The sequence below is a fragment of the Heteronotia binoei genome, chromosome 8, assembly GCF_032191835.1.
Source record: "Heteronotia binoei isolate CCM8104 ecotype False Entrance Well chromosome 8, APGP_CSIRO_Hbin_v1, whole genome shotgun sequence".
In the NCBI taxonomy this organism is placed as follows: domain Eukaryota; kingdom Metazoa; phylum Chordata; class Lepidosauria; order Squamata; family Gekkonidae; genus Heteronotia; species Heteronotia binoei.
Window position 1 is genome coordinate 102,543,348 of NC_083230.1, and position 23,118 is coordinate 102,566,465.

Genomic DNA, 23,118 nt, shown 5'->3' on the forward strand with positions numbered 1-23,118 from the left:
GTATTATTTGAAAGAATCATAGCAATATAGACTTTTACAGTTTAGCAGAACAACTTTGATAAAACCAAAGTAAATTTTTTTTGGTACAATACTTAACAGCTGGAATTAAGGAGAAGCACATCAGTTTGAGTCATTTTTTTGTGGGGAGGGGGAGAAATGTATAACATAATGTCTTATCTAAAATTCCTGGGCTATCGCATTTAAACATTTCAAATTATATTTCTATAGCAGCTTGTAATCTATTCAGCGACTACTGAGGATTGGTTTTAACAGCTCTGTTCTGCTATCCTGTTTGTAAAGGATGCAGGCTAACAAGGGAGAAGGTGGCCCTTTTTAGTCTGCACCTACCTTATTTTTTTTTTAGAAGAGTGCAATCAGTGGTTACTTCTGAAGGTCTGTATCAGAAGTTCTGACACCTAGCTTTCCAAGGGTACAGATTCCTATTCACAATTATCTTGATTTTTGTCACAGTGAAACATTTCCTGCTTTCCAGCCAGGCTAGGGACATTAAAAGCAGGTGGAAACGAAGAGCATTCAGTGGGAAATGACAGACTTCCTGAACACAGTCTCCTGTTCATGTGTTGTGATGAACTTTCAATTGGAAAACTGCCACTCTCTAAAATTGTAAACAATTGCATTAGTAAAATCATTTTCCAATTAAGGCTCTGACAATATTGAATACCAACTGTGGGAGGGCAAATAGGAATTTAAAAACTGATGTGTAAATTTGCTTAAAATCTGGTTTGCCTGCAGGAAATAACTCGCAGGCTCTGGTTCTAAGTATCCCTGATCATGTATTGCACCTTCCCCTGTTATGGGAATGTGCATTGATCTGATATTTCAGGGATAAACACATGACTGGCAAATTTGTATTTAATTCAGGATTTGTTTAATCTCGCGCTCTGTGCCTGTAACTCAATCTCTCTATATTTCTGAGTATTTTTGCCTGTAGGATGTCCCTCACTATTGCCTGTATCTGCAGTAGGCCTATAAAATGTACTGCAGGTGAAATGGTAAGTATGTGAAAAGGGCTCTGGTGAGTGGCCTTTGCAGTACATTTAAAAAAATTTTTAAGACGACTTTATTCATAGACACAGGTTTTTCATTGCAAAGCCTTGTTTAAAGTGACACTGTTCAGAATAAATGGAGTGTTACAGGTCAGAGACTAGCTGAGGACTCTTACCAGTACTAATTCTTTGCAGCAGAGGGCAGACTGGGCATGCTGAAACAAGCACTGTACCTCCTTTCTCAAAGAGGAGGAAAGGTAAGTAAGGCTAACAAGTATTTGGTTCGCAGCCTAGCTAGTCTTTCACTTTATTTTTCTCCATTTATTTCCATTCTGATACTCAACTTGTCCTTGTAGGATAACTTAAAGCTTTCTATTTTGGTTCCAATTCTGTTCCATTATATTATATATCTAAACAGTGAACATGTTAAACCCCCTAACTGTCAGTTCCTCACTTCTTACAAAGGCCTTGCAATGGAAGACCTATGGAGTACATTGATAAAACAGAGTGACTGAGGGCGTCCTCCCTCTTCTTTTTGCCTCCACTTCTTCTTTTCTCACAGGTCTGCCCATCCGCTTCCTTCTGCGGTGAGTAACGCCAGCAGCCTCTGCTCGCTTTGAGACATTTAGAGTCTGAATCGTTCTTTTAATTTAAGGTACCCCAGAGTTCATGGCACCCGAGATGTATGAGGAGAAATACGATGAATCCGTTGATGTATATGCTTTTGGAATGTGTATGCTTGAGATGGCTACGTCTGAGTATCCTTATTCTGAGTGCCAAAATGCTGCGCAGATCTACCGTCGAGTGACCAGCGTAAGTCTTCCATACCTCTCTGGTGATTTGTAGAGCTCCTGCCACAGCTAACGAAGGATGGCGAGCTGGATAGCTTCACACAAGGCAAGAGGGAAATAAAAGGCAAGCGCACACAGGGGAAAATGAGGAAGCTTTCTTTTTCCATCTTCACCTAAGTGGGACTAAATCCTGAACACAGCTCAAAGGAAAGAGAAACATTGCCAGAAGTTTTAACTCCTTTTAGGAATCAGATAATTAATCTGATAAGTGTCTTGACAGCCTGTTTACATTCAGGTAACGTTTAAATAACAAGGTATTGTGCAAAATGAAAACCCTCTTAAAGTGTGGCTGGATTACAGAGTATTGGTTTAATATGCTAGTTTTTGATCTGAAGAACTACATTACAGAATGAAGGAATTCTTGCTGTGTATTGCTTGCCTAGACTGCAAATGTTTGTTTAGACGAGCTATTGTAAATAAACAGTTCAAGATCCAGTAAAAGTGGAAAATTTTGCATACCATAACTATCTGGTAAGTAGGCAAGGAAAAGATTTTCACTAATTATACAACCCCCAGTTTGACCATTAATTTGCAAATTATTGTTCTGTCTACGTCCCATGGGTGTATTAATGTGGAGCAAGGAAACTGCCACTGTGTAGGAACTTAGCACTATTGAGACCAGGGTGTATAGAAAAGAGTGCCCAGTCTTTCTAGTTGACCATTTTCTGGGGAAGTAATTTTCTCCCATTTGTTCATTGGCTGTGTTTGCAACATTCAGCCTTTCTTGGTTCAGATGCAGCAAAATGGTGCGTTTTGGGGGGGGGGGGGGGGGGCGGGGGGGCTGTGTGTTGCATCTCTGCCTGAGTCATTGCACTGGACTGGCTTTCTTGTTTAGAATAGTAACTCCTACACACTGAAATGAACACTCCTGACAGTAGTCATGAAGTTAGCCTCCAGTATCCCAGGAGAAAATGTTCCTCGACTATCAGAGGTTTGGGGAAAGCACTTGTCATTATATAAACACTGAGATTCAACCTCTGTTCTCCCAATCCTTGGATCTAGCTTTTTTAATTTTAAAAAAAATCTCACCTGATCTCATTAATGCATGATCAGAAGAGAATAATTTCTCCTTCCTTACTACATTGGCCATTTTTCAGCAAATAAGCATTGTTGAGCAGCCCCCTTGTGTTGTATATTTGTTTTTATATTTATTATAGAAATAAACCTCTGAATGTAGACTGCAGTGCGTATAGAAGTTGTCCTCTGGTATTCATACTTAGCATTACTTGTCTTAAAAGTAGAAGCCAATTTTTTAAATCTGTACCAAATCTAAGAATTCTTAGTGCAGCTGTTGTTTTTAAATGCCCCATTAAAGTCTCCTTCACTGTTACTCTTTTCTTGAAGACTTCATTTCCTTCAGTAAATATATTGGAACTATCTGCTCTGATCTCTACCACAGCCTTTTACGCATTCCTTTCTTTTCCAGCTACCTCTTCTCTTTCGATGCTCTGTCTCATAGTGAAAACTACCCTGTCATAAGTCCTTCACATTGGTAGTTAGTATTTGGTCCTGACTCCTGGTTGTCATCTACTAGTTATCTTTCATCTTCACCATTTAATTAACCTCTCCTGCTGCTGCTTCCATACTGCAGTCAAACACAGGGCTATCTTCTTCATTTCCCCTTGAATGACTCTTCCCCTTTTGACTGCTGCCTGATTTCAATTTGTCCCCAAATGCCTGGAATGTGCTACTTAGTCCTGTTACCTGAACCTTTTCTACTCCAGCTACTCTTGATTCTTCCATCTACCTTCCAGCTTCTGCAGTCCACTGATATTCCCATTGCCAAAATCGCTGACTTTCTTCTTACTGAGGGATCCAAAATCTTTACTGTTCTCATCCCTACTTAATTACAATTGATCAACCTCTTCTGCTTGGCTGCCTCCATTACTAGTTTCCATGACTCCGTCGTCATCCAGTATCTTAGTTCATTCAGTGTTTCCACAAGGGAAAGTTTTCTCTCCCACTTAGGTTTGTTCTCTGCCATCTGTTGTTTCTGTATTTCTGTATGGCCACATAGTTTCTCTGGACTGCACAGAGACCATGAAGAAAATCATTTAGATCTTCTTTGTGGTCTGTGTGCAGTGCACACACCTTTACCTGCATAGATCCCAACCTTGGATCTGTAGAACTGTCTAGAACGTTTTTGGTGCCTTTCCTCACAGCCCTGGGGATAGCAGGCATGCACTGCACATGCCCAGAGCTGAGGGGAACATTCCGTCCCACCTAGTTCCTTTCTTACTGCTTCACTGCCCACACCTCCTTGCCTCCTTGTGACAAACTGTTTGTAATTTTTTTTCTGTCTTCTTCCTCCTCTTTCTCTTTGCTTTTGCCACCCTTTCACGCCACTTTCCCCCCCTTCTTCCTCTTTCCCTCCCTGGGTTTCTGTGGCGTATGGAAGAGCCTGTTTATTTTGAATGTTGTAGAAGCTGCAACTCCAGGCTCCCATCAGTAGAGCATCTCTTGTTGTCTGATATTTTTACTTGGCTGTTTAATGAGTCTTCGGTTCAGCATACTCAAAGCAGAAATTTCCATCTGTCTTCCTGTGCCAGTGTCTCTGTCCATACTATTTATGCAGACTTGGCTTGTTTTGAATCTGCACTTCCTTTTGCTCCTTTAGACGGTCTGTTGCTCCTCTTTATACAAAGTTTTAAAAACACAAGCTTTCCTCTTTGTTCCCATGATGAAAGCCTCATTCTGGCCTTGACTGCTGGAACTTTCTCCTTTCTGGCCTTCTGTTGTCACACCTCAGGCCTTTACCATTGAAATAATTCACCCCCCCCCCCCACCCCAGCTCAGATCATGTGAAACGCCATGTTAAATCCTCAATGATTCTCTGATTGTTGCTTGTTGTTTCCTTGAAAGCTCTTGATGTCTTTGCTGCCTTGCCCCACATTTCCTCTTTAAGTACCTTCCTGTCATCCATCACTCAGGTTCCTGGCCCACTTAAATAATGGTACCCTTTCTCCCTTATTCTCTGAATTTGCCTGGAATTGTCTCCTGGAATGCCTGCAAGGGGCCTCATTTTCTCTTCTAGTTCCTCCTCAAAACCCACATTTTCAATGGAATCTTTGGAAATGTCCGTCTTGAAAGCAAATAACTGAATTGAATACTTTTCCAGTCTACCTTTTCTACCTTCTTTCTTCCATCCCTCTCTTGCTTCTCCTGTGCTGAATTTTAGAATGTAAGCTCCTTGTGACAGGGACCAGTTGTTTAGTTGCAACTCTGTAAGGGATCATATACATTGTTGGTACTATATAGATAATAACCCTACAATATTAAAATTAGAAATAAAATAATATTTATTTCTGATAAAATTAGAAATAAAATTCACTGCTGCAGGAGGTGGTGGCAGCTACAAGCATAGACAGCTTCAAGAGGGGATTGGATAAGTATATGGAGCAGAGGTCCAGCCATGGCTATTTAGCCATTGTGTATTGTTGGAACTCTCTGTCTGGGGCAGTGATGCTTTGTGTTCTTGGTGCCTGGAAGGGGGCACAGTGGGAGGGCTTCTAGCCCCACTGATGGACCTCCTGATGGCACTTGGGTTTTTTGGCCACTGTGTGACACAGAGTATTGGACTGGATGGGCCATTGGCCTGATCCAACATGGCTTCTCTTATGTTATTGAATATAAAGCACATAGCTTCCATTAGTGCCGTTGAATGTTCCTTTTAACCTATTGAACTGTAATACTGAGCTTTTTACTTTGGACATTCTTTGTCAAAACTTTGTCAAATTGGCCTGATCCAACATGGCTTCTCTTATGTTATTGAATATAAAGCACATAGCTTCCATTAGTGCCGTTGAATGTTCCTTTTAACCTATTGAACTGTAATACTGAGCTTTTTACTTTGGACAGCTGACAATTCTTTGTCAAAACTTGCACTGACTTACTTGCATTGGTAAGCATTTTCTCTCTCTTACTTCCCTCCTTAATTAGGGAGGAAAAACAGGTTAACCTTAATTCAATGGATAAGCCATTGTAGAGCAACAACAAAAAAATGGTGACTGGCACTGTGGGGCCAGCAGGGAGACTAAGCCTTTTGAACCATGCAATGGAAGTGCCAGGTTTAAGGTCACTAACAATACACAGTATATAGGATTGATAGATTCATGTGGGTAGTCGTGTTGATTTGAAGCAACAGAACAAAGTTTGAGTCAACTGGCACCTTTAAGACCAACAAAGTTTAATTCTGGGTATAAGCTTTCATATGCATGCACGCTTCTACAGATATCAGTTATCTTAAAGGTGCCACTGGACTCAAACTTTTGTTCTCTGTTGTACTGAGTCAGCTAAGAACAGAAATGAAATTAAATCTTATGGCTTAAAAATTCATGCATAGGTAGGGTTGCCAGGTCCTTAGCTTGCACTAGGGTAGATGGAAGTGAGCTTTCCAGGAGTGAGGGGGGGCAGGGTGATGTCATATGGTGATTCTCTGGTTTTTGGGCAAACTCTATGATAAAATTGGGCTCAAATCATAGTGTTTGGCCCAAAAACCAGAGCGTCACCGCACAACATCCCCAGTGTGATGATGTCACTTCCACGTGATGCCATCACATTGGGGACATCGAATGGTGTTGTGGCTGTTGGGGGTGGGGCTTCCCCCTACTGGCCAGCTGGCCAATGGTGCGCAGGAGCCCGCAAAATTGGGGAATATCCCCCCACACACACAACTGGGGACTGGAGACTTTGCAGTTTGAGATTGAAAATGGTTGGGAAAGAGCCATTAGTCCCAGGACAAAACTTCCTGTAGATATTGTTTATGAGAAATAAACCAGCGTGGTGTAATGGAGGGCTCAGCTAGGAACCAGGATTCCAAAAATCAGATCCGCACTTTGCCATGGAAGCAGGCTGAGTGACTTTTGTCTTGTCACCCCACCCCCCTAATTTACCTCTCAGGATTGTTGTGAGAATAAAATGGAGGAGGGGAGAAAGTTGTAGGCCACTTTGGGTCCCCCTTGGAAAGAAAAGTGGCCTGCAAATATAAATAAATAAATAAATAAATATGTCATCGCTTCTTCTAAATGCACCAAGCTTTTTACTTTTGGGGGGGGGTATTTTTGTGCATTTATTTTATTATATTTGACTTGTAGCCCACTTTTCCCGTAAGACAGGCTCAGGGCAGGTTACATCATAAAATCAGACAGTCAAACAGTTAAAACCAGATTAAAATTATATAAAGAGCTAAAATTACAGAAGATAAAAGTAATAGATTCAACTTTAACAGGCATGGCTTATCGGACCAGGTCCATTAGGTCCTACAGCACTAAAATGGGAAGGTGAAGCCAATAACAGGTGATGTCCGCTGCCTTAATGGAAGGCCTGGCAGAAAAGCTGTTTTTCAGGGCCTGTGGAACTGGAGTAGGTCCGGCAGGGCCCAGATCTCTAGGGGGAGCTCATTTCACCAGGCAGGAAAGTTAGATGTCTCTGGGGCTGGGTACCACCAAGAAGTGCTGGGCTGCTGATCATAAAGACCTGCAGGACTCATATGGGGAGAGGCAGTCCCGAAGGTATGCTGGCCTCTGGCCATATAGGGCTTTAAAGGTAAGTACCAGCACCTTGAACCAGATCCAGTACTCAATAGGTCACCAGTGCAGTCCGCACAGCACAGGATGGATCCATGCCCATACAGGCAATAATGTCAGCATCCATGCAGCAGCGTTCTGCACCAGCTGAAGTTTCTGGAGCAGGACCAAGGGCAGCCCCATATAGAGAGAGTTACAATAATCTAGCCTGGAAGTGACTGTCACACGATCAATTATATGTGCATTTGTGAGTGTGTGTGCACCTGAAAGTCATAGTAATCTCTGGTGACTGACCCCTACTGGGATATTGGGGGATATTCAGGGATGTGGCTGGATAAAGCCTGTCCCTTCCCGCCTGACTTCTGGTATTCCCAGGAGGTCTCCCATCCAAGTACTTGCCAGAGTTGGCTGTACTTAGTTTCTGAGATCTGACAAGATCAGACTTGTCTGGGCTATCCAGGTCAGGGCTGTGTACCAAGTTTTTAAAAGGAGAACTATAGTTATTAGCAATTCAATTGCATGTAATTCCTTCTGTAATTGTTGGTGTCCTTCTAAAATTATGCTTTTACCTTCCTGTGTAAAGCCTCATGTAAAGGCAAGAGAAACTGCAAAGATTTAAAAAACCAGAAATCAGATGTTTTTGCTTTGACTTGGAAAAATTAGACTTCATAATTGCATCACCAAAAGTAAATATTTTTACCCTGGGTGAATGTATTGAGTAACACAACTTTCAGGCCACTCCATAAGTATGCAGAATGCCTGGAGCTAAACTCTCAGGTATGCTGAACTCCTGCATTTCCATACTAATGTGTGCAAAATATCAAGAGTTTAATAGCTAATCTCACAGAAGTGCATTAAATACTCATGAATGAAGTCATATTATTTAGGCCTCTACTTGTTAAAGGGCACTTTGTCCTTGAGTTTCCTGGACCTTAACTGTCCATTCGACTGTGTTTGAGGTTAACACTTTTGTTCCATGACCTTTACTGTGATACAGGTCTTGCTGTATTTACTATGAAATTTCCTTTTATTGTTTCAGGACTTCTCAGTACAATTCATCCTTATTTGTCTAAGTGGACGGAGACACCTTGAATGCTTATATAAGATGGGAGTTTACACATAGACAATGCATGGGAAACAGTCGATTTTTTTGAAGAACTCATATACATATATTGAATAATAGAAATCTTTTTTTAAAAGCACTAGGCCTTATAGTTCCAGTGTTCATTTACTGATCACCCCATCATGTGCTAGGCCAGAAATTCCTTCCATTTAATACGTAAAAGATCCTAAATGCTGTAACATGCTTGAAGGGTCTGTCTTAATCTGTTTTAAAGTAGTGGTCCTTGTTGTTCCAGTGTTTAGGAGGGACAACAGGAGCACTCAAGAGTATAGCATCTTTGTATATGTTGGGACGCACAGCTGTTGTTGTTGTTCTCTTCCTCACTTGCGGTATATCCTTAATACTAAATCCTGTTTCAATAACCAAATGAGTAAATCTAAACACAGATAGAGGATTGTTTTCCTTAAGCCTGTTTTTATTTGTTTGGTTTTCATGACCAAGACCAATGGAATTCTGTGTTGTTTTCAGATATGATCCTGATTTATGAAGAACAGAAGAAAAACTGCTAAATTAGCTAGTCTGTCTGAAAGTTCCATTTTGTTAAGAGTTATTTTGGCCTGTGAGATTAAAAAGGTGACCTGGCCCTTTTTGTACATGCATAAAAATGTTGAGTTTGTTCTTACAAATGTAAGGGACACATACAAAAACACTGTGGTAGAAAGATCAGCTAGACAGATGTCTTTAAAGCGACAAAGACCATTTGAAAGGTTTAATACCTTTAAATTGCCCCAAATTAGAAGAGAAAGAATAGAAGAAATGGGATTTATACCCCACCCTTCACTCAAAGCAGCTTACAGTCTCATTTCCCTTCTCCTTCCCACAACAGACACTCTGTGAGGTAGGTGGGGCGGAAAGAGCTCTTTCCAGAACCACTCTTTAGCAGAACAGCTCTGAAACAGTTATGACTGACCCAAGGTCACTCCAAAACTTGCATGTGGAGGAGTGGGGAATCAAATCACTGTCTTGCCTACAACATGATAGTTACAACGTTTATACATTTAGCTGGAATCCAAATGAGATCCCCAGTATGACAATAGCAGGACTGATTCTTGATTTGTAGACATACTCCAGAGTTACAATAGCCAAGTTCCATTCTAGCACTCAGAATCATAGAGTTGGAAGGGACCTCTGGGGTCACTTAGTCCAACCCCCTGCATGATGCAGGAAATTCACAGGTACCTCCCCCCCCCCACACCACCAGTGACCTCTGCTCCAATCTCAGAAGATGGCAACAGCAGCAGTAGTAGTAACAACAACAGTTTAAAAAATAGTAAACCGGGTAATGGTGAAGCAAAGGGGTAACAAAATTTCTCATGAAGTATAGGTTTTTTGTGTGCCATGTGTCTAAATAATACAGTGAGCATGATTAAACCTGTCTTCATTGAAGTGTAGGGTCCATGAATTCCAGTTTACTTACTTAGGAAAAACCCCAGATTGGAACTTCTAGTTGAGTTCAGTGACAGTTCTCAAAGGAAGAGTCTACCAGTTGGTTTCATTGCTAGCAGTTTATACGGTGGCACATAGTTATAGTTCCATTATTTGTGTGTACTATGTCAATGATGAATGATAACACAAACTAAGATTTTGATTCTTTCCAAAATAAGCGTGATCATGTTATAATTATTCATTCTGGAACTTCATTTATACTCCACTTTTCTCCCCACTGGATGACCCAAAGTGGTTTATACCATTTTCTGTCTTAACCCTTACAACAACTCTGTGAGTTAGGTAGGCTCACAATGTGTAACCAGCCCAAGGTCACCTGGCAAACTTCCATGGCAGAGTGAGGATGGAAGGATTTGGACCTGGATTTTTTCATTATATTCAGTAACACTTTAGATACTGAGGAAATGCAGTAATCCCCAACAGGGTGTTGCTGGGTGCCACGGTGCCCTTGTTTCTTAGCGTTGACTGGCTTCTTCCCCAGAGCATCTCTTGCCTAAAGTAAAAGGCCAATCTGGCATTTATTTATCTTATCATAATAGGTTTTTTGTGTGCCATGTATCTAAATAATACCATTAGCATGGTTAAACCTGTCTTCATTGAAGTGTAGGGTCCATGGATTCCAGTCTGAAATGCTTCAGAAGACCTTTGGGTCTGTAGGGTGTCCCTATTAGACGGATGCTAGGTTTGGAACATCCTACTGTTTTGGTCCATGGTAGCCATTTTGTGGTTGGTTCCACCTAATGCTTGCCATTTCCCCATGGCATCCAATATCCTTTTCTCAAAGTTCCAGGAAGCACCTGTAGCCTTAACAAGTTTTAGTGTCCTTGAGCTGACAAGAGTACACCTGTACTTTTCATGATTTGACACTTAACATTTGAGTTGACTAAAGCAAGTTAAGCATGCAGATATCATGGATTAGTTATCTAATCCATGATACCTGCATGCTTAACTTGCTTTAGTCATGAGATGCATGAAAGTAATTGCCTTCTGTAATATTCCTTTGGGCCATTTGAGATTATGGGTGCTTTAAAAAAACTTTTAATGGTTTGTAGCAGCCCGTGTCTAGCTCAAACCAGCACCAAAATTGTGTAGCAAAAAAGTAATAGAGATTTCCAAAAGAACCTTGTTTGTGCAACTTGACTTTGAAGTCCATGGACCAGAGCAGTTCATTACAAAGTCTAAGAAGGCATTAAAGCAGTCCTGGTAAAATTCCTTTCCGGGTTTGTATTTTAATCAGCTTTTAGTTTGTGTGACGGCCTAAGGACCATCCAAACATTTGTTTATTTACTTTATAGCCTGCCTTCTTTACTGAGATTCACAGCAGGTCACGCAGTATAAAATGTTGAGGTTCATATGATGTCCAGTAAACAGGATTACAGAGTTAGAAACCAGTGAAAAGAAAAGGTATCTGATATAATACAAACAGTGCAGAAAATGGAATTGAAAAGTAAAATACAGTATGAGCAGGCTAAAACATACTAAAGATGATTACAATCCTATTCCCGGCATCTTCCTGAGTCATTCTGTTATACTACATACCAGTTCCTTTTATAAAAATGCTCTTGCAAACAATTGCATTTTGCACTATCTATGGAATAATAGCATTGGGGAAGCCTTCCTGGCCACCTCCTTGTACCTTGTAGGCCCCAGCAGCAACACCTTGATTTTTCAGCAGAAAGATGCTGATTGCTGTGATGCAGCTGGTCTTGCCTGAAGGTAATAAATTATTGTGGCATGACAGTAGAATATAATCTTTCTGGGCCAGGGGCTTAGGAAGGACAAGGGGCTAAGATGTTAAAATGCATTTGACTTATCTCAGTTATATGTACTACCTGTGAATTTGCTGTAACTCTCTTCTAGAATGGATACCTGTAGGAGCATTGTTAAAGACTGTGTAAATTTCCATTATTTGCTGTTCCTTCAGAGTAGAATCTGTAATTAAGAAAATTGAGTGTGTGAAATATTACCAGGAAACCAGAAGAGTTCCTAAATTCTTTACTTGGGTTAAGTACTTTGGCAGAATAAAGAGCAAAATACAGTTGTCTTGTAAGAAATTCAAAAAAATCAAGCCATATTCAGTTCCAGATATATTTTCTTTAGCCTCATGCTGTGGTGAAATTTGGAAAGAACTATTCTGGGTGTTGGAAAAAAGAAAGGAGGAATATGATTGCAGTTAGGCTGAACTGTGAAGGGAGGGTGAGATGGGAGGAGCACAGCCATGCTTACCTGTTGTGTGGCATTTATTGCGACCTCACAAGGGGCTTTGGCAGTGAAAGCAGACTTCTCAACAGAGCCCTGATCTCTACAGACATACACACAGGATGAAGGAAAGCAAAATCATAAAAGAGGAGAATATGCTTCCTTCAAACCTCAATGTCTGCTTGCCTTCTGCTGTGCGTTAATTTTGGACTTTAACAGTCCCTTCTCCGAACTGGAACCTTGCTGTGTGTGCACACTCTTGTGTGGCTTGTCTCCTGATGGATTTTTCAAAGAGAGATTTTTGCCCAGTGTTTGTCATCATAAATTCCCACTGTTGCTGCAGTTCTCACAAGGAATGTGCTAAGGAGGTAAGGATTTTAGTTATAATGGCTTAATTTATTTAGACTCAATTAAGTGAATAGGAGTTGCATTGCTTTACTAAAATTTCTCCTCTTTAGAGCTGTATTTTTATTTTCTTTTTGCACATTGAGTATTAAACAGTCACAGTGCTGTTTTTGTGTTTTAGAGTTACGTGGACGTGGCAGTTAGGAACACAGTCGAGTTTCATGATTTGTGTGGATCTTAATTTTTTTTGTATGTACTTCTGGATGCACTGACACAACAGACAGCTGTAGGAGAGAAGTAACTTTGGGGACTGCATAATGATGTAGGATAAAGAAAATTAAGGAGATGTCGTTTATTACTGGTGCTAATTGTGTCTGAATTGGCACTACCAGTCTGAACGCAGTTGCTAGCTTCAGCACCATGGTGGTACTACTTGTGTCCTCTGCATAGAACACTATGCTGTTAACATTGGCCAGCTCTTAAAGGGGCACAAAAACACCTGAACACTCACACTTGACAAAGAAATAGAACATTAAGTATTAAAAGTTACCTCTCTGTTTTTAATTCCAGTGCTTGGTTGATCAGTGAGCAGTCCTTCTCGGTTGTGCAGATAGTAGGGTATTGCCTTTCACCTAGTTATTGACTTGCGATTCTACATTGTTGTGAAAGTATGCTTAGACTTTGGACAACTTGTGTGCTGCACTGATGAGCAGTTCTGGCGGCATGAAAGAGAATAATTTTATTGTGAAGTGTGTTAAAACATGGACATATTAGCAAGTTAAGTATTTTAAAATGACAAATATTATTGGTTTCAGAGGGTGATGGTCTGCAGTATAATAGCTTGATTTGTCATGTAGCTTTGACTCTTAAAAGCTTATACCCGAAAAATCTTGTTGATCTCTAAGGTGCTATTAGACTTGAATATAACATATCAGTAGCAGAATCATCTGCAAAAATGTGAGCAGGGAACACGATCTTTCAGGGGATTGTCCCGTGTTAGGAAATGTTGAAATTAGTCAGTGGGCTCTTGCAATATTCTGCTTATTTGGAAATCGTTTCCTTTTGCCAAGTTGTTCCATGAATGCTGACTGCAGTGGATTTTGTTTCTAACTGTTAGTGCATTTATGAAAGACAAAGAGGTAGCCCTGTAGTCATTAGCTATTTGGGGAAGCTTGGTAGCATTTGCATTATACTGAGATAGAATAAAACATCTGTATCGTTTTAGTCACACTACTTATTGTGGAGTGCATCAAGCAGAAGCTGTTTCTAAATCCCAAAAGGATAGTTACTAGTTTCTCTACCCCCCCACCCACCCCAGTGACTTTGTGACATCCTAAAAATTAACAGATTTGTTGTGGAACTTAGAGCCCACTTCATTAGATGTATGAAGTGTATTCTTGTTTGGAAGGGAGATACATCTGTTAAGATATTAAATTTTAGTTCAGCAATTTCACATGGGAGTCTCTCTTTGAATTTCACTGTCTAGTCCCCAGCATCACTGTATCAGCACATGTGTGTGCTAATTTGGATTCAGTTCTGAAATGGATCTGCAAAAGTTTTACCACAGTGGTTTGGATCCACCAGAATGTTTCTGTGTCAGAAGAATTTTTACTCTCGGAGTACAACTTTCTCACCTCACTCATCCTGCAGCCCAAAATGTTGTTCCTGGAGGTCCCCTTTACCTAGGGCATTGGAGGAGCAGCTTACACTGCAGTGGAAGAGGGGAGGCAGGAAAGCCATGGTCCCTGGCAGAAATTCTCCAGTGGATCTCACTCTGATAGTTAAGTTGTCCCAAAGCTTACCTTTCTAAAGGTACAGTTATAAAAATTTTATTTGGAAGCGTTCAGGCCATATTAATTTTTGTTCTGAACATTTTCAGGATAGGTTAGAGACTGTAAGAAAAAAAATCCTCATTTGGGTTTACCTGGCATATTTTTAGGGATGGGATACATTTTTCATTTTAAAAGATTGCTTTTCTTACTCTTTGCTTGCATAACTCTTAGCATGGATGTCATGTAAAATATTGGTCTGGATTTCTTCTTTTCTTTCTCATTTATGTAAGTGCCCCATTTCTTCTTGGGCCAGTGTCATGCTCCACAGTTTGTAACATTTGTAATGGCATTGAATGTAAATATGAGAAGAGTCTTAGTGAGTTAACTATCGCCTAGTTGGCTGTTGGAGAGGAAAGTTGGCATATTAAGATGGTATATCACACTGGTATATAATTGGTATGGTTTTCTTAGTAGCTCTAGATTGTGCTTAAATTCCCCAGTTCTTGCAATTTGCAGCTATGTAAATGTACATAAATGTGCTGAGGTTTTGCATATTTCCTAGTTGTCATTGAACAGACTGTCAGAGAAGCTACAGAATTTGGAATTCTGTGTTCAGTTTTTGAGAGGAACGGAGGTCTTTTAATGGGTAGAAGAATAAACAGTAGAAAGCAACTGTAATAGCATGGAGTATGTTAGAAGAAGAAGAATTGCAGATTTATATCCCGCCCTTCTCCCTGAATCAGAGACTCAGAGCGGCTTACAATCTCCTATGTCTTCTCCCCTCACAACAGACACCCTGTGAGGTGGGTGGGGCTGGAGAGGGCTCTCACAGCAGCTGCCCTTTCAAGGACAACCTCTGCCAGAGCTATGGCTGACCCAAGGCCATTCCAGCAGGTGCAAGTGGAGGAGTGGGGAATCAAACCTGGTTCTCCCAGATAAGAGTCCGCACACTTAACCACTACACCAAACTGGCACTACACCAAACTGGCTGAGCAGGGTGTACATAATGTTCTTTGAGTTACATCTGTGGAGTGGGGTTTATAAAAAGCAGTTATGCTGATGCTGCTTCTGATTTTTCTTTATGACCCGGAGGGGTAGAAATTAGCTTTAAAAAACCCAACAAAACTGAGGTTCTTTTGCTCCTGCTCAAGCTGTTTACTTGACCATTAAATCATACCCTGTGCCCCATGGGAATGGTTATCCATATTGGTACAGTTACAAAGGCATAATGATAGGGTCTTCTAGTCCAACCCCCTGTACAGTGTTCACCCAAAGAAAATACTGAGGTAAAAGTCAAAAGAAGCAGTTTTAAAATATGTGCAGCATTTCTGACACTATATGGGTTTTTCCAAAGGGAAAATAGCAAATGTAGAGGCGAATCCTATACATTCTGCTTGTGATGCTCTGTCCTCCATTGTAGGCTGAATTCTTTTGGTGCTAAGTGCTTACTGCTTGTGCACAGCTCTGGTCTTGCATGAATGGGAAGCACATTGCACTGTAGGTGTTTTCCAGTGAGCAGCTGTGAACAGTGCTGCACAAGTGGAAGGAAAATACAGAGTTTATACTACTAGACACAGATATGTTTTCTCAGTTGTTTTTCCACAGAAAGGACTGCTTGAAGTTAGTCACAGTCACATATATATGTTTGTGTATGTTCTAATACAGCACTGCAAGTAACTCCAGAAATTATTAGTCCAGGGGTGGCCAAACTGTGGCTTGGGAGACACATGTAGCTTTTTCACATATATTGTGTGGCTCTTGAAGCTCCCACTGCCCCATTAGCCAGCCTGGAGAAAGCGTTTGACTTTTTAAATCACTTCTCCAGGCCAAGCCAACTGGTTGCTTGAAGAATGCATTTAAAATTAAAGTTGCTTTTTTTTTGTCTCCCTTCTCCCATATATTTTCCTTCCTTCCTTCCTTCCTTCCTTCCTTCCTTCCTTCCTTCCTTCCTTCCTTCCTTCCTTCCTTCCTTCCTTCCTTCCTTCCTTCCTTCCTTCCTTCCTTCCTTCCTTCCTTCCTTCCTTCCTTCCTTCCTTCCTTCCTTCCTTCCTTCCCTTCCCTTCCCTTCCCTTCCCTTCCCTTCCCTTCCCCTCCCCTCCCCTCCCCTCCCCTCCCCTCCCCTCAACATCTGACATTTATTCTCTGTGGCTTTTATGTTAAGCAAGTCTGGCCATTCCTGTACTAGCCCATCTGTCCATAAGTTCATATACTGATACCTTGAGGGAAATAGTTATAGAAATCTGTGTTAATATACAACATTCTCTCTCTCTCAGTATTGTGTATTTAAGCTAATGATGCCTGCATTACTAGTAGATGATAAAATGCATACTTGTGTGTGTATGTGTGTGTGTGTGTGAGAGAGACATGTTGGCTCTTGTACAGAGTTGTTGACCTGAACCTAAGACATACTAACTAGTACATAATGAACAGTACCCATTTTTATATTTGGTCAAGGGCAAGAGTGCTCTGCATGTGGATGTCAGCTTAGCCCTCAAGCTGTTTTGTGTTCTGGAAACAGAGACTGGTACACCAAGTTATTTAATGTCGCTTCTCCTTCCTCCCTCCCTCTTTTTTGGTGTGTGTGTTTTCTGGGATGCTTGGAAACGATTGCATGTGATCATAAGAAGGCAATTTGTAACCAGGGGTTTTCTTCCTGGATATTTTTGCATGGATTCGCTGTTGTTTTGAAATGATAAGCAGCTACCAGTGTTGCAGCTAGTAATGGGATCTTGGTGGATTACTAACTTTGCTAGGTGTTTGAATACTCTATAAAATGACAGATGCATAACAAATTAAACTGTTAACTAAGATTTATGAACTTTTAAAAGATATTTATATTGTGGTTTTCTTCCCCCCTGGGGCTCAAATCCGCTTACAGACACCCCCCCCCCCCAGAAACGATAGTACAGAGTAGTGTTTTGTCAGGGTACCTGGTGCTTTATGTAGTAATAACCACAAAATGAGTTTGCCCTCTAAATCTCAGAAGTGACTAGATAGAGTTCATTTTTGTCACAGTTCTGGGATGACTTCTTTAACCTTTAATACCCTTTATGCTGCTTCACTCAAGTGGAAGCAAGTTCCATTGCCACCTCTCCCCAATTGAACGTTTAACTGTTCTGGGCCATGGGGAGAAACGTAATATTAGAAAAAACAAACTTTAAATTCATACCTGAAAAAGATTTACTGAACAGAAGTCCTTAGTGGTGGACCAGTGGTTTCTGTCAATTACATAAAATATGAACTGGCTAGAGTAAATATAAGAACAAAAAAAGTTCCCTGGAATGCTAGTGAGATAGCATGCTTTATAAAGGTAAAGGTAGTCCCCTGTGCAAGCATCAGTCGTTTCTGACTCTGGGGTGATGTTGCTTTCACAACGTTTTCACGACAGACTTTTTACAAGGTGGTTTGCCATTGCCTTTCCCAATCTCCACTTTCCCCCCAGCAAGCTGAGTACTCATTTTACCGACCTGGGAAGGATGGAAGGCTGAGTCAACCTTGAGCTGGCTATGTGAACCCAGCTTCCGCCAGGATCGAACTCAGGTCATGAGTAGAGCTTAAGACTGCAGTACTGCAGCATTAACACTGCGCCACGGGGCTCTTCAGCATGCATTATTCTGCAGTTCAATTATGAGAATGAGCTAGAGCAACTCTCTGGCTTGCAAGTAAGAGTCCAGTAGCACCTTTAAGACCAACAAAGTTTTATTCAGAATGTAAGCTTTTGTATATGGAGCCCTGTGGCGCAAAGTGGTAAAGCTGCAGTACTGCAGTCCAAAGCTCTGCTCACGACCTGAGTTCGATCCCAGCGGAAGCTGGGTTCAGATAGCCTGCTTAAGGTTGACTCAGCCTTCCATCCTTCTGAGGTCGGTAAAATGAGTCCCCAGCTTGCTGGGGGGAAAGTGTAGACGACTGGGGAAGGCAGTGGCAAACCACCCCGTAAAAAGTCTGCTATGAAAACATGGTGATGTGACGTCACCCCAGAGTCGGAAACAACTGGTGCTTGCACAGGGGACCTTTACCTTTCAGTGTTTGTATGCATGCATACTTTTTCAGATAAGGAATGAGGTACAGTGAGCAGAGCTACATATAGTTGGTGAGCAGTGGTTTAGAATTATTGGTTTCCCATGCAAATGCTATCCAGAACAGATGTTCTTTCAATTTGTTAATTACACTCTTTTGCCATTGGATTTTAACTTTGTACCATTTTGCATTCTTAACCACTGCCCGCCAGCTGTATGTAGGTCTACTCACTGTACCTCATTCCTTGTCTGAAGAAGTATGCATACATACGAAAACTTACATTCTGAATAAAACTTTGTTGGTCTTAAAGGTGCTACTGGACTCCTACTTTGTTCTAGAGGAACCCTTGTTCATTATTAACAAAAAAACTATTGAGGTTCATTCATTCCATCTGAATGCAGCTGAAGAATCTTATGCCTCTCTCAAGTTTTTACCTAGTGTGTGAAATCATTTCTCTTGTTTTGAGAGACTTGTGATTTGTCATCAGAAAATAATAGCAGGGCAGAAATTAAACCCTAGCAAACTAGCAATCTTCCTGAGATTTAATGTGAAAATTCTGGATTTTGAATTTATAAAATTTGTAAACTGTTAAAAACATGTGTGCCCACTTTTATTTGTTATAGTACATTTATGTTCTATCCTTCATCCTGGGAACTCAGAGTGGTCTATGTAGGTCGTTCTTCCTTCATTTTACCCTCACAACAATCCTGTGAGGTAGGTTAGGCTGAGAGAATGACTACTCCAAGGTCTGACCTAGCAAGTTTCATGGCAGCATATGGATTTGAGTTTAGGCCTTCCAGATACTAGTCTAACACTAACCACTGCCACACTGGCTTTAGGATGAAGCACACATTGTAGCCTGAAATGTTCCCTTTCAGTCATGTTTCCAAATCTCTTCCTCCCTCTCTCTGTATGTGTTTTCCACTCTACCTAGCAAATGAGAGTAGTTTTAGATCAGGGAAACAGACTAACATTTTAACTCCAGATTTTCCTTAGGGATGATTCCACACAAGGGATTTTTTCTTCTTCCATGTGGTCATGTTGCTGGTGTGATTGTTACTCAATTTGCACTTGGAACAAATTCCCCATGGCAGAGTGTAATGTGGTTTTTCATACTTGTTAGCCAAGGTCTTCCTTTCACATCAGATGTAGATCCAAACCCTCCCCCCCTTTTGTCATGCAGCTGTCAAGATTCTTCACCCACTTTAAAAAAATGGTTAGTGAGTACTGCCACTCAAAAATAAGGCATTACTGCACTCTAAAAAAAGCATTTGCATAAGACTGTACTTTGAATCATTTGGTGTAATGCTCATTGCTGGAAGGTCTTGAGTGTCCCATTGTGGTCATTTACATTGAAAAGACCAATCTGTACTCCTACTGCCTGAGAGAGAAAGAGAGAGAGCACACTTCAAGAACTCTTCAAATGCTAATTGGGAGTTGTATATAGTACCTTGTTCTGGGGAAACCCCCATATAAAATCTTACATTTGATGTTAGCAGCGATATACAAAGGTAGTTCACTGTGAATATGTAGATGAAGGGGAGCTTTCCTTTCATTCATTTGGACACAAGGCATATCTTGCTTTCCAGAGGCATGAACAAGATTGCCCTGACAACACCATGTTGGGAGAGATTTTTTTTTAAATTTGAACTTGAGTTTTAGCAGGAAAAAATGAGCTGTTCATGATTTGTGCAAGAATGGAGGATGAATTTATCTGCAAATAGGAAATAAGGTATGCAAAACTAGAGTTACTGAAAGAAAAATCTCCAAATGGAATCAGCATTCGGCATGCTCAGAACTGGGCACTAATTTCTTCTAGAAAACTGATATCTGAGAATTCTTTACTTCACTGAGATGTATAAGAGGATGTGCAGCTTGAGACACAGAACCCAGGCCGTTAAATTTAAGGGGGCGGGGAAGTGTAGTCTGGGAGGGTTGGTAGCAAAAGCTCAAAATACAGTACAGAGATAAAAAAATAGGATTAGAAGGAGTAATGAAAAACACAGTGAAGAATGAAAGTTCTGTTTGTGATATAGAAAACAGTGATAGAAGTCAGAGGTATTGAGGGGAGAAAATAATGGGTGCTATTGGCATTGGATTTCCTTTAGAGGTGTCCTTAATTAAAAGAATGAACTCTGCCCCAGGCCATTTATTTAAGACTCAATTGGTTATTGATCTGCCTTACTCTTTTCTCTCTAAAAATAACAGACAGCGGAGGTTTTAAATCCAGCTTCTGGAACAGTGAATAGCTGCTCTCTAAGAACTACTAATTAGAATTTACAGTTATACAAAACATAATCTAAACTGAAGATTTAGGATGGCAAAGCTCTGTCAAGAAGTTGGCTGCTGCCTCTTTTTGGTGTGTTGCCATCTTGGGGTCAGAGTAACTAAAATACAAGCTTGTCTAGATTCAAAAAGCATGATGCGGTATAGCTAAGCATTAAAGATTTTGGCTCTGTGTTTCCTGGTTGTGTAGCTGGTTTATGTGTTATAAGGATATATTGTTTTAAATAACATCTAAATGTGCTGGAATTTTCTTAAAAAGCAAGAATTTATAATTGGTAAGTTAGACAATGGACTGGTACTGAGATGGAGATACTCCTTTGATCATGACTTTGTTAAAACAAGGATTCTCTGGAGTCTTGCTCTTCTACCAATGAGATGCATCCAAACCCAAGGAAGGTTGCTGCTGGAGATTCATCTCTTGTGGAAAAAGAGAGAAACAAAGGAAGCTAGAAGGAGCAAGGTCCTAAATTGCTGATTCAATTTAAAGATGGGTTCTAGCTTGCTGGGGGGAAAGCGTAGATGACTGGGGAAGGCAATGGCAAACCACTCCGTAAAAAGTCTGCAGTGAAAACGTTGTGAAAGCAACCTCACCCCCGAGTCGGAAATGACTGGTGCTTGCACAGGGGAGCTTTCCTTTCCTCTCAGTCTGGAAAAGTTGCAGGCCACAGTCCAGAAAGGTGTTTTCATGTTCTTTAATTGCTATGAACTTCTAAGGCAGAGGTATGAATAACATAATTTTAAGTAATTTCTGCATAGCTACTAATTAGACTCTTTACTCCAGTTTGCTTTTTTTTAAAAAAAATTGAATGGATTTCAAGTTCTTGCATCAATGTTTATATAATACAGTGGCAAAAATATAGACAAAACACCACTGTGGTTAAAGAAAACATGTATGAGCTCTTCTGTTAGAATTTTACAGTAATTATAACTGCATAGGTATTTGCTACCTGAATTTTATCTATGATGATATAAAGTCCACATGGCTGTGCAAGTTTCCCTTAACCAGGCTACTGAAAAGAACAGTGGTTTTGGTGAAGTGGAGTGTGAAATCATGGTTTGAAAACATCTAGTGTGTCTGCTGTAGGGAAAAATCAACTAATTGTTCACAGGATGTAGGAGTGTCAGTCACCGCTACCACCACATTCACAGAATTTAGGAGTGTCAGTCACCACACTGATCAACATCTTCTGGTTATCCCTGACTTGAATGACATCTGACTTGCCGCAGCTAGGGCCAGAGCTTTTTCAGCCCTGTGATGGAACAAGCTCCCATCTGAGATCAGGGCCCTGCAAGGTTTAGTGCAATTCTGCTGGGCCTATAAAACAGAGTTGTTCTGCCAAGTCAGTTGAGGCAGTAGACGTCCCAAACTCTCCATCTTTTGGCCTCTGCCGCCATCAACTCAGCTTAGTGGTTAGTAGCTCAATGCTGCTCAGAAGGTTCTATCTGTGTGTTGCTACAGTAGTAACTTGGTTTTTAGCACAGAATCTGAATTTTAATGCCTGGATTTCTTAAATCTTCTGTTTTCATCACGTTATTACATGTCCTGTAAGCCATAGTGTCTCAATCCCATATTTTGTTAATCAAAATGTAATGGTCAGCTGGACAGGATACAAATAAAATAAATAAAAAACAAAACTTCTTCAGATATATTAATGTGTCTTTTGGTTACCACATTCCTGTTTCTGTTTCTGTGTTTCAGGGAGTCAAGCCAGCTAGTTTTGATAAAGTAGCAATTCCTGAAGTAAAAGAAATAATTGAGGGATGCATCCGTCAGAACAAAGATGAAAGGTAAATGGTCATTCATTCCATTTATAACAGGCCATAAAAATGGAGCAGTGCTGGTTTTAAAAGATGATCTTCCAGATACTCTAATGTGTAACAGTTGTAGCATATAATTTCTGAATTATCAGATATGTGATGCTGAGTCTCTCTCTTTCTCTTTTTGTGAAGAATTATCTCAAAAGGCCAAATAGATTTCAATCCCTAGTCCGCATGCTTTGATTTTAAAAAGACATTAAAGTCCTATTTCCGTCATTTGAAGAACTCAAGTCTTACCCCCAAAATAAGATTAGATTACACATACGTAGTTTAGATAGGCAGTAATCTCTAGCTTGGTAGAAAGGCCATTACCATCTCACTTACACTTGTCCTACAAAAAGGAAAGAACATATTTCTCTCTCTTTTTAGGGGGACGGGGACAGTCATGGTGCTTTAAATATTTTGGTGGTGTTTTGCAACATGTTTGGAAACTAGTGGACAACTTCTGTATTTGTTCCACTGACAAGGATGCACGGTCTTTACCTCGCACATTACTTTCCCACCCATTCCCTGACAGCAAATTCTGCCAGATAGATTTTGCAGTAAGAACAGTATATAACATATAGATTTGCATGATGTTTCATAAGTGGTAAACTTGGCTGCAGAATCTGTGGTGGTGAGTGGTGTCCTTACTAAAACGTTATCATGAATATAAATACATATTTGAATCTCATGTGCAACACAGACCGTTTGGCTTAAAAAAGGGGAAAAGCTGATTTATGCCCTATG

General features: G+C 40.5%; 1 protein-coding gene across 9 annotated transcripts in view; it reads left to right on the top strand.

The window, feature by feature from the left end:
• WNK1 (WNK lysine deficient protein kinase 1) overlaps positions 1-23,118 on the top strand; it is a 168,356-nt gene that overhangs the window by 79,711 nt on the left and 65,527 nt on the right. For all 9 annotated transcript variants that reach the window (XM_060245751.1, XM_060245753.1, XM_060245755.1 and 6 more), the window contains exons 4-5: positions 1,663-1,820; positions 22,271-22,359. In XM_060245751.1, the coding sequence (XP_060101734.1) occupies positions 1,663-1,820; positions 22,271-22,359 (247 nt within the window). The remainder of the gene's footprint in view (positions 1-1,662; positions 1,821-22,270; positions 22,360-23,118) is intronic.